Here is a 17129-nt window from a genome sequence, read left to right as displayed (position 1 = left end):
TCATAATGAATCAGACAATCTTCTTTCCTGACAGAATATTTGTTATCACACAACACAATTTTCGCAAATTTCTTCTGTTAATTATCTGAACTTTTATTCTTGTAGCAATTTGTTCAAAGAATGGATCACCGAGAAATTCAAAACCTCACCAGGGTCAACTGCTTTTCGTCATTTATATACATGGTTTGGATATGAATATAGAAGTCTTGGTTAGTAAATTTGCAACTGGCACCAAAATAAATGGTGCAGCAAACGGTGAAGAAAATCAGAGAATAATGGGAACTGAATCTGATGGCCAGTGGGCCGAGAAGAGGCAGATGCAAATTAATTTAGATAAATGTGAGGAATTGACTTTTGGTAAGGCAAATCAGAGTCGGACTTATACAGTCAATTGGAGGGCGCTGGCGAGTTTTGCCAATGACAGACATCTACAAGTACAGGCATACAATTTCTTGAAAGTAGAGTCGTAAGTGGACAGGGCCATAAGAAGACGGTTCGGCATTCTTGCCTTTATTAGTAAGATCATTGAGTATAGGAGCTAAGACATCATTTTGCAGCCGAACAGGACATTGGTGAGGCCACTCTGAGAAGACTATGTACAATCTGGTCGCCCTTTTCTAGAAAGTATGTTGGTGGAGGAGAGATATATGAGATGTTGCGCGGACTGGAAGATTTGAATTATATAGAGGGGCTGAACATGATAGGACCTTCCCCCTGGAGAGTCGAAGGTTGAGGGGTGAGCTTACAGCTTTAGCCAAATTCCTGCGGTGGGGCAGTCCAAATATAGAGTGCATAGATTTATGTTGTGAGGACATCGACTTAATAAAGGATGTGCAGAGGGTGGTCTATGCATTGCACAATCTGCCAGAAGAAATGGTGGAGGCAGATATATCTACAGCATGTAAAAGGTATCTAGATATGGAAATGAATATGAAGAGCTCAGAGGGATATAGGCCAAATTAGATTAGATTAGATTACTTACAGTGTGGAAACTGGCCCTTTGGCCAAACAAGTACACACCGACCCTCCGAAGAGCAACCCACCCAGACCCATTCCCCTACATTTACCCCTTCACCGAACACTACAGGCAATTTAGCATGGCCAATTCACACTAACCTGCACATTTTTGGACTGTGGGAGGAAACCGGAGCACCCGGAGGAAACCCACGCAGACACGGGGAGAATGTGCAAATTCCACACAGACAGTCGCCTGAGGCGGGAATTGGACCCGGGTCTCTGGCGCTGTGAGGCAGCAGTGCTGACAAAATAGGAGAAAGACAGGATGGGATGACAGCTGGCACGGATGAATTCGTCCAAAGGGTCTACTGGCCTGTTGTGTGGCTGTCTGACTCCACCTTATTATCAGAACTATAATTAGCTAAATTAGTTCAGTGGATTATTTCAGAAATTATCACGTCTTTCGTATTGCTGGATCAATCAACTGTTTGTGAAAATTAATCTCACCATGAATCCCAATCACACATAAGTATCAATACGATTGCAATGTAAAATTTCCAAATAGCAAGTGCCAATAGTTACATGGAACGACATTTACATGACATCAGTAATTCAAATTCATCTGCAGAAATAATATTAAAAAGTATACATGCCCTTTGCAATGTGGAAATTCAAGAAAAGCATGATTATTTCAATGACAATTCACTCACGCCTGTGCATCATGGCAATACTGTGATAAGTTACCGTAGAACCCCAGTACAGGTATGACAACAAAACAGCAATTTCTATCTGATTACATAGTTTTCAATGACCCATACTTCCAATAAGAACACGAACATAGTACAATTGGGTTAACATCGAGTGTCCATAGACTAAATGATGCAAAATATGAATTTATGGAAATGATCATGCATAGAATCCAAGTCATTGAACAGGAGCATGGTCACTTTGAAAGCGAATACATTATACCATTAATATTGGAAACTCTTTTTCCGCAGTTTAATATAAAATGCTCACTTTAAAAGCCAGTAATATTCAAACATTGTCATGGCATATCTGAAGACCAATTTACTTCTGGAAAGACGTGAAGTAACTACATAATGCCGTAGAAATTTTCTAGTTAAATCTCAAATGTTATACCTTTCGCATAAGAAAATCCTACTGGCAATTTGAAACATTCATATAGAGTATCATGATTGCCTTCACCATAATTGAATGCGTTACCTGGAACCCCGACAGCCGCAATGATGGGATAGTAAATGGCAAACACCAGACCTTTTGGTATTCCATGCATATCTATTAGTTGCCTTGGTAAATTTCTGCAATACGTAGAAGAAAAGTCACACTTATCCATGATTACAGGCTCCAGGGACACAATTAGCCAGTTTGAATTTTTTCTAAGGAAAAGAAATGAATCACAGTCATTGAAGCAAAATGCCCAGCTACTCTTGGGATCATATTTATACTTTGATAGAATAGAACGTTCTTAAAAGTATGCGGGTCCAAAATGAAATCCAAGAGACTGCACTAAGCTTTAAGATACATTTTCTCTCTATAGGAGCACTGGAACAGGAATAGGCTATTCAGCGCCTTGAATATGTTCTTCCTTTCAATGCGATCTTGTCTGACTGGTGACCGAATTCCACAAACCTGCCTTTGGGCCATATCTTTTATTAACCTTTCCTAACAAAAGTAAAAGCTATTGGACATTTACAGTTAGTAACAGATCTAGCTGAAAGGAAAACGGAAACAGCCTGGAATAATTTCCAAAATCAGTTCAGGGCTCCCGACACTGTAAGGGCTTATTTCCTTGATTTCAGCAGAAAGCATAAATGGCGAGAAATGCCCTGTTTTAACAGTGAACACAAGCATTTCCTCGACCTGAGCCTTATTTAGTCTGCGTGATCACGGGTGATGTGGAGACCATTCCACATCTTCATGAGACTGTGAATGAGCCTCATCATCATTTCGTACACTCAGTATGTGAAATGCATTCGACACGGTTGCCTTCAGTGTGGCATAGTCCAGTCACATACAATAACACGTGCTGCGGCAAGGTTTATTTAAACACAAGTATATTAAGCGTGACATAGTCCAGTAACTTCATTCAGAGTGGCTCACTTACACACAAAACAAAGCAAAGGACAAAGAGCTCCATGGATGGTAATTGAAACAAAATTAATTTAGAAGCGTAAATATCTATCAATCTGTAACAATGAAGCAGGAGGTTTAGACATGCATTTTGCATTCTTTAATTCAGTGCATGTTATATTAGGCCATGAGGGGCTCGAACAGTAAAGGGTCTTCAACCCATCGTGTCTGGTCTCCAGCATTCACTTTCGTCATAGCTCATCTGATAATCCGTAACTGAAGGCACTTTCATGATAATCCTTGATTGTATGAATGACTAAGCATGGAATATACTTATCGAACCCACCTTAATAGCCCTCTATTGGCAAGAATTTCACATAATCATTACACCCTGGGATTGATGGGTCCTTTGCAGATTTGATTAGAAATTTGCGAAAAAATTGGAAGCAGAAAGTATGTATTACCATGTTATAAATGATCAGAGAGGACGAGTTTGTCGCCTTAAAGCACATTAAGATGCATAAATCCTCTGGGCCTGATCAAGGCATCCTCGGACGTTGTGGTAGGCTAGAGAGGAAACTGCAGAGTTCCTTGCAGAGATTTTTGCTTCATCTTTAGCCATTGGCCAAGTTCCAGAAGACTGGAAGGTGGCTAATGTTGTTCCATTGTTCAATAAAGGTAACAAAGATAAGTCAGGGAACTAATGTGACAGTGAGCCTGACGTCAGTGGCAGGTAAATTACATAGAACATTGAACAGTACAACACAGTACAGGCCAAATATTTATTTTAATCTAAGATCAACCTAACCTACACACCCCTCAATATACTGCCATCCATGTGCTTGTGCAGCAGTTACTTAAAAGTCTCTAATGTCTCTGACTGGACTACCACTACTGGCAGTGCATTCCACGCACCCACCATTCCCTGTAAAGAACCTACCTCAGACATCTCCCCATACCTTCCTCCAGTCACTTTAAAATTATAACCCCTCGTGACAGCCATTTCTGCCCTGGGGAAAAGTCTCTGGCTATCTACTCTATGTGTGCCTCTAATTGCCTTGTACACGTCTGTCAAGTCACTTGTCTTTATTCTTCTCTCTGGCGTGAACATCCTTAGCTCACTCAATCTCTCTTCATGAGACATGCCCTCCAATCCACGTAGCATTCTGGTAAATCTACTCTGCACACTCTCGAAAGCATCTATGTCCTTCCTATAATGAGGCGACCAGAACTAGGATTTTATAGAACTGCAGTAAAACCTCACAGCTGTTAAAACGCAATGCCCCTGTCAATGAAAGCTATCCCAAACGCCTTCTTAACAACTCTATCAGCTTGGATGGCAACTACGAGGGATCTATGTACGTGGATCTGTATTCAGCATTCAAAGTCGACTGTCCAAAATCAATCGTTTCACATTAATCCAGGTTGAACTCAATCTGCTATTTCTCAGCCCAGGTCTGCATCCAATCCATGTCTTGTTGTAGCTTGCAACAATCCTCGACATCATCTACAACACCACAGACCTTTGAGTCATCAGCAAACTTACTAACCCAACCTTACATTTCTTCATCCAATTCGTTTATAAAAACTCCAAGAATAGATCCCTGCGGGACACCACTGGTCACCAACCTCCAGGTGGAATACTTTCCATCCACAACCTCTCGCTGTCTTCTCTGCGCCAGCCAATTCTGTACCCAAACAGCCAAATTTCCCTGCATCCCCTTTCCTCCTAACTTCCTGAATGAGCCTACCGTGTGGAACCTTACCAATTGCCTTACTGAAATCCACTGCTCGACCTTCATCAAATTGTCTCGTCACATCCTCAAAGAAATCAATAAGGCTTGTGAGGCATGACCTGCTCCTCACAAAGCCACGCTGACTACCTTTAATCTAACTATGTTTTTCTAAATAGTCATAAATTCCATCTCTCAGAGTCCTTTCCAGTACCTTGCTTACCACCGGCATAAGATGACCGGTCTGTAATTCCCAGGAATTTCCATACTCCCATTCTTGAACAGAGGAACAACATTCAACTCCCTCCAGTCATTTGGTACTACTCCCTGGAGAGGTTGCAAAGGTCATCGCAAGCGATGCAGCAGTCTCATTCCTCGCATCCTGTAGGAACCTTTTAATGCATCTGGTCCAGCCCTGGGGACTTATCTATTTTGATGCTTCCCAGAATTTCCAGCGCATCCATTTCCTTAATAGTAGACTGTTCAAGCATAATAACCTGATTCATGGTTTTCTCACTACCAAAAAGGTTCCTCTCTCTCATGAGTACTGACGCAAAAAAACTCATTTTAAGCTTCCACTACCTCTTCAGGCTCCAGGCACAAGTTGCCTCCACCATCCCTGACTGGCCTTGCTTCCTCAACTTTAAGTCAGCTTCCTTTTTCCTCTTAACAAGAAGCTCCACATCTCTTGTCATCCAAGGCTCCTTCACCCTGCCATTCCTTGCCTGCCTCAGTGGGGCAAAATTATTCAACACTCGCAAAAAGTGCTTATTAAACAGCCTCCACATTTCTGTTGTGTATCTCCCCTAGCACAATTGTTCCCAATTTATACTCCACAGCTGTTGTTGCTGGGGAGGATCCTGAGGGTTAGGATTAAGCAACATTTGGATAGTCAAGATCTGATTAGTGACAGTCAGCATGGATTTGTGCACAGCAAGTCATGTTGGACAAATCTTCGAGAGTTTTCTAAGATTTGGAGGTGCCAGAGTTGGACTGGGGTGTACAAAGTTAAAAATCACAACACCAGGATACAGTCCAACAGGTTTATTTGGAAGCATTAGCTTTCAGAGTGCTGCTCCTTCATCAGGTGGTTGTGGATTATAAGATCATTGGACACAGAATTTATAGTAAAAGTTTACAGTGTGATGCAACTGAAATTACATGCCGAAAAAGACCTGGATTGTTTGTTTAGTCTCTCATCTTTTAAAATGAACATGTTAGTTTTAGTTCTTTTATATGTAAATCCCAGAACTTTTTTTTTAGAGTTAGATTCTCCAGTGAACATTAACATTCGGTGCCATGTCAACTCAGAGTTTTTCAAAAGCTAACCAATGTGGGAGAGTGAAGGTTGACATACTGAGGTGTACAAAATCACGAGGGGTATAAGTAGGATGAATGCATGTTCTGTTTGTCCCAGGGTGGGGAATTCAAAACTAGAGGGCATAGGTTTAAAGTGAGAGGGGAAAGACTTAAGAAGGACCTGATGGGCAACTTCTTCACGCAGATGGAATATGGAATGGGCTGTCAGAGAAAGTGGTTGAGGCAGCTACAATAACAACTTTTAATGAAAAGCGTTTGGATAGATACAGAGATGGGAAGGTTTTAGAGGTATATGGAGCAAATACGGGCAATTAGAACTAACTGAGTGGGTACCATTGTCAGCATGAGCCAGTTTGGGCCGAAGGGCCTGTTTCCATCCTGTATTACTGTATGACTCCATAACTTAATAAATAGTTTGCATATTGTAGACAAGTTGGAAGTGGGATTCCCCAGGAATTGATGTTGGGCCCTTGCTTTTTGTGAGATTATTAGAAAAGATTTGGAGCTGGGTGTTGAGGACAAGATTTCTAAATTTGCAGATGATACCAAGGCAGTGAGAAGCACGAATTGTGAGAATGACGCTCAGCAACTTCAGAGTGACATTGACAAGTTGACCAACTGAGCAGACACCAGGTAGATGAAATTCAATGCAAAGAAATGTGAGGCAATCAATTTTTGCAGAAAAAAAAAATCACGGACAGAGAGTATAGGCTCAATGATGCACCGCGGGGTTCACGTGCATAATACTCTGAAGTTTGCTTGAACAGTTAAAACAGGTGGAATGAAAGCTAAAAGGATCCATGAGTTTTTAAATAGAGGCATTGGTTATAAAAGGAAGCAAATGATGCTGCATCTCCGCAAATTATTGATCAGATCACGTTGGGAATATTGTATTCAGTTGTGGGTACCTTATTTAAGGATGTTGAAGCTCTGGAGAAAGCACAAAGGAGTTTAACCAGGATGATGTCAGGGATTAGGGATTTTTAATGCAATGGAAGATTCAAGATACTGGGCTCATCCTCTTTGGAACAGAGAGGATTAAGGGCTCACCTTACTGAGGTGTTCAAATTATGAACAGTTTTTGACTGGGTAAAGAGGGATTTTCTATTCCCACTAGTGGGTATCGCACTAATGAGTAGTGACAAATTAAGAATACCAGCAAGAGAGCTGGAAGTGATACGAGGGGGAAGATTTTGTTCCAAGAATTTCAAGGATTTGGAATACACTGCCAGGGCAAGTGGTGGAGATGAGACAACTGAATATATATTTGAAAATGATGAAGTTAGAGGGCTATGGAGATAGGGCTGGAGAATGGAGCGATTAGTTTGGGAACTAGTGCAGGCACGTTGGACTCCAGTTCATTGACTGCAGATCTGCTTTCAACACCATCATCCCCCTCCAGACTGATCTCCAAATTCCGTAACCTTGGTCTCGGCTGCGCCCTCTGCAACTGGATCCTCAGCTTTCTGGCCGACAGACACCAATTAGTTAGGATAGGTAACGGCACCTCCTCCACAGCAATACTCTATACTGGACCTCCCGATCCAAGGATGAGGCCTCAGCCCACCACTGTACTTTATGTATCCCCACATCTGTGATGTCAAATTCTGAGAGAACACCATATGCAAGTTCATCAAATATACCACTGTACCAGGACAGATATCTAACAGTGATGAGTTAAAATGTAGACGGAAGATAGAAAGCTTCGTGGCCGGGTGCAATGAGAACAACCTTCCTCTCAGCGTTGTCAAAATTAAGTAACTGATTATTGACTTCAGAAAGAAAGGAGGGCAACTTGCCCCCATCTATATGAACGGGACTGAAGATGAGAGGGTGGAGATTGTGCAATCTCTCGGAGTGACGATAACCGGCAACCGTCCTGGACTTTCCATGTAGATGCAACGGTCAATAAGGCACAACAACGTCTCTTCTTCCTCAGGCAGTTGAGGAAATTTGGCATGCCCATAACCACTTTAACCAACTTCTTCAGATGCACAATTGAAACTCTACTGTCCCAGGTAGCACAGTGGCTCAGTGGTTAGCACTTTTGCTTCACAGAGTCAGGGACACAGGTTTGATTCCAGCCTCAGGCGACTGTATGTGTGGAGTTTGCACATTTTCCCCGTGTTTGCATGGGTTCCCTCTGGGTGCTCCCGTTTCCTCCCACAATCCAATAACGTGTGGGTTTGGTGATGCTAAATTGCCCATAGTGTTCAGGTTAGGTGCATTAATCAGGGGTAAATGTCGAGTAATAGCGCAGCGGAATAGGTTTGGGTGGCATACTCTTCAGAGGGTCAGTGTGGACTTGAGCTGAATGGCCTGTTCCCAACCTGTAGGGGCTCTATGATTCTATGGGTGCATAACGGCCTGATATGGCAACTGTTTTGTCCAGGACTGTAAGAAACTACGGACGGTGGTTTGCACAACTCATACCATAGGGAAGCCGACCTTCTATCGACAGTCTCCATTTACATGGTTTGCTGCAGAGGAAAGGTTCCCAACATCATCAAAGACCCAAAGCACCCCAGTGATGATCTCCTACAACCTCTGCCATTAGGCAAAAGATATAGAACCCTGAACACACGCACCAAAAGATTCAGCAACACCTACTTCTCGGCCGTTAATGGACTGCTGAATACACTCTAGAGCGTAAAACATTGACTTTGCTGAGCACACATAATGTACAATATAATCTGTTAGCCTCTAACCTGTACATATAGCCTCTGACCTGTACATCCTTGTCTCACTGTGATCTGCCTTTCCTACAAAGAAACAAGGCTGTTCACTGACCTTCTGTACACGTGACAAGCAATCGATCCAGTCCTACCATAAAAAAAACTGCATCAATAAAATATAACAAAACGAAGAATGCAGTATTACAGGTGCAGGCAGAGAGGGAAATCAGAATAGCTATTGAGATGTCTGTTCTCATGAATCTATTCACACGAGCAGAACATATACAACAGAACGGGACAGCGCAGAAATGGACGCTACAGTCTATGATACTGTTCTGAACGTGACGCCAAATTAAACTGATCATTTCGGTCTGCCCTTGGTCCTTATCCCTCCACTTCTTGCATATTCATGTGCTTATCTAAACGTCTGTTAAATGTCCATATCATATTTGCCTCCAGCAGCACTCCTGCCAGATCATTCCAAACTCCTACCACTCCTTGTCAAATAAACCAGCCACTCATATCTCATTTGATCTTTTTTGTCTCACTGTAAATGCGTGTCCCCTAGATTTCAAACATTTCAACGCTAGGAATAAGATTCTGACCGTCAGCCCTATGCAGCCCATGATTTTGTAAATGCCTGTCAAGTCTTACCTCAGCCCCGACCACTTCAATGAGAACAACCTCACAGCGCCAGAGACCCGTGTTCAGTTCCCGCCTCAGGAAACTCTCTGGGTAGAGTTGCACGTTCTCCCCGTGTCTGCGTGGATTTCCTCCGGGTGCTCCAGTTTCCTCCCAAAGTCCAAAAATGTGCAGGTTAGGTGAATTGGCCACGCTGATTGGGAGAGCTGTGGATAGTGTGGAGGATTGTCAGAGCGTATTACAGGAAATAGATACGCTGGAGACATCAGCAAAGAAATGATAGACAGAGTTTAATGCTGACAGGTATGAGGTGATCCATTTTGGTAGATCTAATACAAAAGAGAATTATACAGTAAATGGAAGAAATTTTAAGAGCATCAATATTAAAAGGAATCTGGACGGACAAGTCTTCATTGCCTGAAAGTGTCAACGCAAGTGGAAAGGTAGTCAAAAAGACATATAGCATCCTTATCGTCCTAGGCTGAGGGATGGAGTTTAAAAATTGGCAAGACATGTTGCAGCTCTACAGAACTTTATTAAGGCTACTGTTGGAATATTGAGCACAGGGCTGCTTGCCACATTTTCAGAAGAATGTGGAGGCTTTCCAGAGGGCAGAGAAATGGTGTATCAGAATGTTGCCCCGTTTGGATGGTTTTGCAATGATTAAAAAAAAAAAACTGGCTTGTTTTCACTTGAACATTGAAGGATGAGGGGCGGCCTGACAAAAGCTCAAATATTATAAAATGTATGGACAGACTGCATAGTCAGAATCTGTTTCTCATAGTAGATATATAATTTACTGGGTGGCACAGGTTTAAGGTGAAAGGAAGTATGTTCCAAGGAGATGTGAAAGGCAAATATTTTATGCAGTTGGCAGTAAGTGTCTGGGGCGTGCTACCCAGGAGATGGTTCGGCGAATACGATAGCAATTCATAGAAGACATCTTGACAAATATATGGAGAGGCAGCGAATAAAGGGGTATGTCTCGAATATTGTCCTTTTTTAGGTTTAGAAGAACATGACGCATATGCACAGTCTTGGCGGCCCAGAGGAATTGTACCTCGGCTTATTTGATCTATGCATTCCTTGATTTCTCTACATTGATGCTGCCAAATCTGTTGAATTTCTCCAACAATTTCTGCTGTGTTCAGGAAACTTCTTACTGGCTGCAAAGCATTGCAAGAAGCCTATCTGGGAGGTCTCATAACATGTAGCATTGTTGGAGCAGCAAACATTGTTATTTTTACATTAGAGTGAATTCGGGTTCGCCTGTTTCACAACGGCCATTCTGTGGCTCTGCATCTACTCTTTTTAGTGTGATTTAAGAAATAGATCCCTGCAGGAGGCGAGCAAAGTGGCAGTATGCAACAGATAAGCAATACAACAGCTGCTGTTATTGACCGACAAGTACGTTTCTACCTTTGATTCCCATACCTGTCAACCATATAGTATTTTCCTAAGATATTTTACAACGAAATAAATTACTGTCAATCACTGGTGAGTATCGCACATTGATGGCATTGGAAGAGAAAGTGTATTCGTTATCACGACGTTTATTATTATTTGTTGACATTTCCAATTCAAAACATGCACTTCGGACGACGCTGCTCCTTTAACAAGGTTAGGTTTTGCTTGGTTCTTATTTCACATGGGTCATAAACGCATAGATTCCAATTTGTCTTGTTTGGGTAGGTTTTTGGGCCGATTTGAATATAGATAACAGATGCTTCCTCAGGAAAAAGACTTTCAAATTTAGAAAATGTGCAATGAAAGGGGAGTGGACTGTTCTCTCCCACCTCAGCTCCTCTAGTTTGGTTTCGTTGCTTTCAGCAAGCAGTCAGCTTCTTGAGGCTGCTGGTCAAAGAAAGGGTTCCATCCTGATCCTCTCTGTCTATGACATCTCCCCTTTAAGAATCGGCGTTTGATTTGACCCCTTTTTTTGCCAAGACTGTGTTTCTAGGAAAGTTGCAAGTATTTGGAATAGCATCATTAAGTTGCTATAGAGTCGATTTGGGTTTAAAATAGTGAAGTTATTCTATTTCCTTTTCTATTTTGTTTGTGTTTTATTTGTAACCTTGCAAAAAAATTATGTTTTGCTTAAAACTAAATGTTTGGGGCAGTTGCATCATTCCTGGAATATCTACTCTGCACGTGCTTAAATCAACTGGCAAAGTTAGGGTTAGAGCTAATTTCTAGAATTATGTTGAGTGGGTCTGGCCTGATCCATGACAGATCGGGGCTTTTTGCGGGATCTACCATTCCAAATTGGGATTAAAAGTGTTGGACATGAAAGGCAGCGAGTGGTAGGTAATAGTGTATTTTGCTCTAGGTGTTGATTTCGATGGTAAAAATAATGGTTGAGATGTTAATAGCTGTTCTCTCGCAAAGATTTTTCTGGGCGTGCTGGAAGTGACTTTGCAGATCTACAAAAGGAAAAGCTGCTGAAGTTGGCAGTCAAGCTGGAGTTGGAACCGTCTCCATGCGTGAGGAAACAAGAGGCAATTACAACAATAGATCAGCATTTGGATTTGCTGGGAACGCCATCAGAATATTTAGAGGTGGCTAAGATTCAATTAAAAATGAAGCATCTTGAGTTCGAAGCAAAAGAAATGGAAATGGCAAAGAAAAGAAACTCTTTGCATTGCGATTAAAAGCAGAGGAAAGCAAAAGCTAACAAATCGCGTTAGCAGAACAAAAGCTAAAAGAAAGAAAGGGAGAGAGAGGAGAGAGAAGATGAGCAAGAGGAAAGGAGAGAGGGAGTTTGAACTTTAGAAGTTGGCACTTTGACAGGAAAGTCAGCTTAAAAGGATGAAGATGAAGGCTGAAGTTAAGCTTAGTGAGGAAGAGAATGGGGATGAGCAAACACATGGTAGCAGAAGGCTCGGTGAGAATGTGTTTAAGTATATCAAAACATTGCCTAAATTTGATGTGAAGGATGGGGAAGCGTTTATCATCTCATTTGAAAAGTTGGCTAAGCAAGTGCAGTGGCCAGTGACCGTGTGGGATTTGTTGATCCAAACAAAGCTTATAAGTAGAGCCATTGAGATATTGGCATCACTATCAGTGCAGGTATCTGGGGCGCATGAGGAGGTGAAGAAAGCCGTCTTAAGCGTATTTGAGCTGCACAAGAATGTACAACCTGTTCGGAGCTTGTTCAGGAGGAAGTGTCAGATCTTCTGAAACTATATACCAGCGAAGGTAAAGTTTACTCGAATAGGCCAAAACAGGTAAAGACATTACAATACTAAAGTCACAGGATCCTCTGCATCTTTAATGTTGCGGATGAGGAAATATGTACCTCAGAAGGATTATTCTTGGAAAAAAAGTGCTCATAACGGGAATTCACTGTGAGACAAGTAATGCTAAATTACGTAGAGTGAGGTTCAAGTGTCCAGAGAAAAGATGAGAAGTGGTGGTAGGAGTACTGGACTTTGACAAAGCCCAAGTCACCTTCCTAGGCCATGGGCAAGTAACTCCATGGATGCAAAAATAAAGGTAATTGGTGTGTTTCCATACCGTCGACAGAAAGAGCAGTGCTAAAATTCCTCGAATTGAGTGTTTTTTTTAATTGGAAATTCGCTACCATATTTTGACAGTGTGACTCTCCACTCACTGAACTGCTAAGGACATGCAAGAAGTTACAGTGGATGTTGAACGGTCCGAATGCAATTGACAGTCTGAAAGCTGAGTTAAACACTGCCACAGAATCATCCACACCTAATTACGTGAAGCTGTTTAAGCTGGCTATCGATGAAAGTGATGTGGGTGTCAGCGTTGTGCTCTTTCAAGAAGACGACAAGAAAAAACAAAGACATACCGAGTATTTCTTTAGGAAATTGAACATTCGTCTGCAGAAATATTCGACAGTTGGGGAAAACAAATTGAGCTTGGTGTTGGTGTTACAACCTTTCAACGTTTTTGTTCTGACAATCATATAGTCTGACCATAACCCATTGAAGTTTGTGGAAATATTTAACGAAAAAATCCGGATCGTTTAGGTGGAACTTGTTATTACAATCGTTCAATTTGAAAATTTTGCATGTGGCAGGACGAGAAAAGTGACAGGCGATACATTGTAGAGACTTCAGTGAGAAATGGAAGCGTTCGGTGGCAGGAGTAAATGGACTGAAACAGAATGTAGTGGTTCATATTTGCATGTTTATAATCAATGTAATGTGTATGGGTGTTGTACTGCACTAACAGTGTAAGATTAAGAGGTTTTAAAATGAAACCATCTTTGCATATTAATGGTTCCCTTTTTAAGGGGGTGGTGTGACGATGCTACTCTTTTGACAAGTCTAGGTTGCCATTGGTTTTCTTTTAGAGGGTTCATAAATGCATAGACTCCAATATGACTGGTTTGGATGAGTTTGATTATAGCTAACAGATACTGCCTCGGACGAAAAGCTGTCAAGTCGAAAAAAAAATACACTTGGACAATAATAGGAGAGTCGTCATTTCTCCCAGTACAGGTTTTTTTCTGGTTTGTTTGGGTTTGACTTGAGTTGCGCAAGCAGTCAGTTTTTTGAGGCTGCTGGTTAAAGTAACAGTTCCAAGCTGATCTTTTCTGTCTCTGACATCACTCCTGTAAGAACCTGGGTTTCAGTTTATCCTTTTTGCCAATGCGGTGTCTATGGGGATATTGCAAGTATTTGGAACAGCACCATTAAGTTGCTATCGAATCGACTAGGTATTTAAATAGTTAAGTTAATCTATGTTCTGTTCTCTTTTCTTGGTGTTTCATTCGGCAAACTTGCAAATAAATCCCGGTTGGGGCAGTTGCATCACGCCTGGAATATTCACTAAACACTTACTTTAAGCAGCTAGCAAAGTTAGCATCCGAGCTACGTTCTTGAAGTGATTTTCGAGGGTCTCGCTGGGTCCATAAGACACTAAATCCATTTTATCATGCTTGTTGACAGTAGAGATGACATTCTAATTATGAATAAAGAAGGGGAGGAAGGAAAGTAATATATTTTTAGATGTATTTTTCCTCCAGTATTTACTCAATTAATCGCGATTTGGGCACAGCCTTGTGATTCTGGTACTGTTTTATTGAAAACAAAGTATATTTGGCATGGAAGAGTATCTTCCCATTTCAAAGCATATCATAGCACTAAAGATGAAAACAACATTCAGGACAGGTCTAAATTCAACTTTTTCATTATTCCTATGCATGCATGACTTAACCGAATGTCTTGCCAATACCCCCATGAAACTAAAACGTCTGGGCTTGTGTGCTTGCATCAGAATTGAGTCAGTATACACACCAAAAGAGAAAATTGAATGAGCACAATTTACAAGGGCGAATTGTGGATAGTTAAACCTCTTGCCAATATCAATGAATTGGCTTCAAATTATGCATATGGGTCTGAGGGTCGAACGTGAGACGGTTACACGATTAAAATGTGGAACGCAACACCCTTTAAATCATTCAATTAGTTTGGCAATTAAACTATATGGATAGATAAGTGTATTCTTCAGTGCCATTCTGAATTCACCCTGAGTTCCTGCATAAATGAATGGGTTTATACAGGAACCCAAAAGCTGAAGCATGTATCCAGTTTCCTCCAGACTAAATGTTGCCTCACTGTTGTCAGAACCTGTGTAATAAGGAACATTTACAATTCGTACATAAACTATGGTCATGAAATATATTGTGTATAACAGGACGAAGCTGCTAGAGATGGCAAAGAGTAAAATAATAGACTTTCTCCGCTTCTCCATCTCTGGGTCACTCTGCTTCTTTTCAATATTTGGGTTACGGAGTCTCCTGCGTGCTCTGTTGGCAGCCAGGATGTGCCTGATCGTCATAGAATTGAGCAGTAAGATCGAAATGAATGGAAAACATGGAGTCAAAATTACATGGAACCAGTCATATATCGTCCATGCAGGGGATGTATAGTATGTTAATTTATATGTACAGAACCAGGAAACATTGTTAATGACGTACAAAGGTTCAAACATAAAGTACAAAACTGAATTTCTCAGACAGCTCAATGTACAGATTGTTCCTATTACCCATGCTGCTGTTTTCTTTGTACAGTACCGTGATTTCAGCTTAGAGCAACAGATGGCCACAAATCGATCGAAGGTAAAAGCTGTTGTTAACCAGGCAGAACTGTCAATAGCAGAATAGGTTACAACAATGCGAAGGCTGCATATTGGCGTGATGGACAAATAACTGAATGGGAAATAAATTCCACTGATCCGGTTCAATATTACCGCAGTGATAATCAGCAAGAGGTCTGTCACTGCCATGGACACCAGGTAGCAAATGACACAGTTAGACAGACCACATCTGCTTCGACGCAGAATCACAATAACTGCAAAGTTTGCTGTAAAAGATACAGAGAGAAGGTTGCATGGAGTAAGGAAGTTCAATGTTTCTGCATGAGAATGTGGAAGCACTTGTACAAACAAGACTCTGAAAAGCTTAAACACAAGTAACAACAAATTCCAGAACAGCATCTCTCCCACTGTTATTAGACATCCAAACGGATTGCACAAATTTTACATGTGAGTTTGATCTCGATTTTTATGCATCTTCTCTGCAGCCATGACGTTCTATTCAGAAATGTTTTATTCTGCTGAAGTACTTTGCATTATGATGTGTTTGTACTGCATACAAAACCAAGCTTTTCACTGCACTTAGGTACATGTGACAATAATTAATTAAATACTGGGTTCGAAAATGATGACAGCAAATATTACAGGTGAAAGCGAATAAAATAATATATAAGTGTGGATTTCAAACAAACATGTTTAATATATTGCTGAGAAATTGGACAATCGTCTTTCCTGACAGAATCTTTGGATCACCACTTCATCTGCCGATCACTGGAATTTGTTTTCTTGCTCTGACTAAGTTTAAAAGAAAACATAGCAACTCGTGTAGAGAAAGGATTCATGAGGAAGTGACAGGACTGATGCTGGATCCACTGCTTTCCTTCATTCATGTAAATAATTTGGATGTGAATACAAGAGCCACAGTTAATAGGTTTGAAGGGAACACCAATGTAAGTGATATTCTGGACAGTGAAGAAGATCATGTCAGAGCACAACAGCACATTAATCTGATGACTAATGGGCTGACAATTGGCAGATGATGTTTAATTTTAACAAATGTAAGATATTGCATTTAGCTAAGACTAAACGAGTCAGGACTCATACATTTAATACTAGCTTCCCTGGAAATGTTGCCAAACAAAGTGACGTGGAGGTGCAGAGTTCCTTGAAAGCGGAGTCGCAGTGCTCTGCAGAGTATATTTTGCATGCTTGCCTTCATTTAATATGGGGACTGCGATGCCAAGCTGTGGTCATACAGAACATTGGTGAGGGCAGTTTTTTAGAACACTGCATACAATTATGTTCGCCATTCTATCAGAAGGATTTTGTTAAACCCTACTGTTGTCAGAACACTGAATGGACTCACAAACACTTAACATTCACCTGTATCTTTGTTTTTGGTGTTGCCGCTGTTTACCTATTATTTACTGATCTGTGCTAGTTAACTGTGTGATCTCCATGTATTGCTCGCAAGACAACGCTTTTCACTGTGCTTTGGTATGCGTGACAATAAGTTCGATTCAATTCAATTCAACTCAAACCTCAGAGGGTGCAGGGACGATTTGCAAGATGTTACTGGAACTGGAGGGTTTGTGTTAAAGGAAGAGTGTTAAACAACATTTTCCCCTGAAGCATTGGAGGC

General features: G+C 41.2%; 1 protein-coding gene across 1 annotated transcript in view; it reads left to right on the top strand.

Annotated features, from left to right (window-relative positions):
* The window catches only part of LOC148143491 (uncharacterized), a 39717-nt gene extending 24394 nt beyond the window's left edge, over nucleotides 1–15323 (top strand). The window contains exons 3-5 of the mRNA XM_087975213.1: nucleotides 11807–12036; nucleotides 13015–13238; nucleotides 15089–15323. Coding sequence (XP_087831339.1) covers nucleotides 11807–12036; nucleotides 13015–13238; nucleotides 15089–15323 — 689 coding nt within the window. The remainder of the gene's footprint in view (nucleotides 1–11806; nucleotides 12037–13014; nucleotides 13239–15088) is intronic.
* Nucleotides 15324–17129: the final 1806 nt, after the last annotated feature.

Source organism: Chiloscyllium plagiosum, unplaced genomic scaffold (assembly GCF_037043375.1).
Source record: "Chiloscyllium plagiosum isolate Xiang-an unplaced genomic scaffold, Cpla_swu_hap1 HiC_scaffold_27, whole genome shotgun sequence".
Lineage (NCBI taxonomy): Eukaryota > Metazoa > Chordata > Chondrichthyes > Orectolobiformes > Hemiscylliidae > Chiloscyllium > Chiloscyllium plagiosum.
This window is presented reverse-complemented; position numbering and strand designations above follow the sequence as displayed.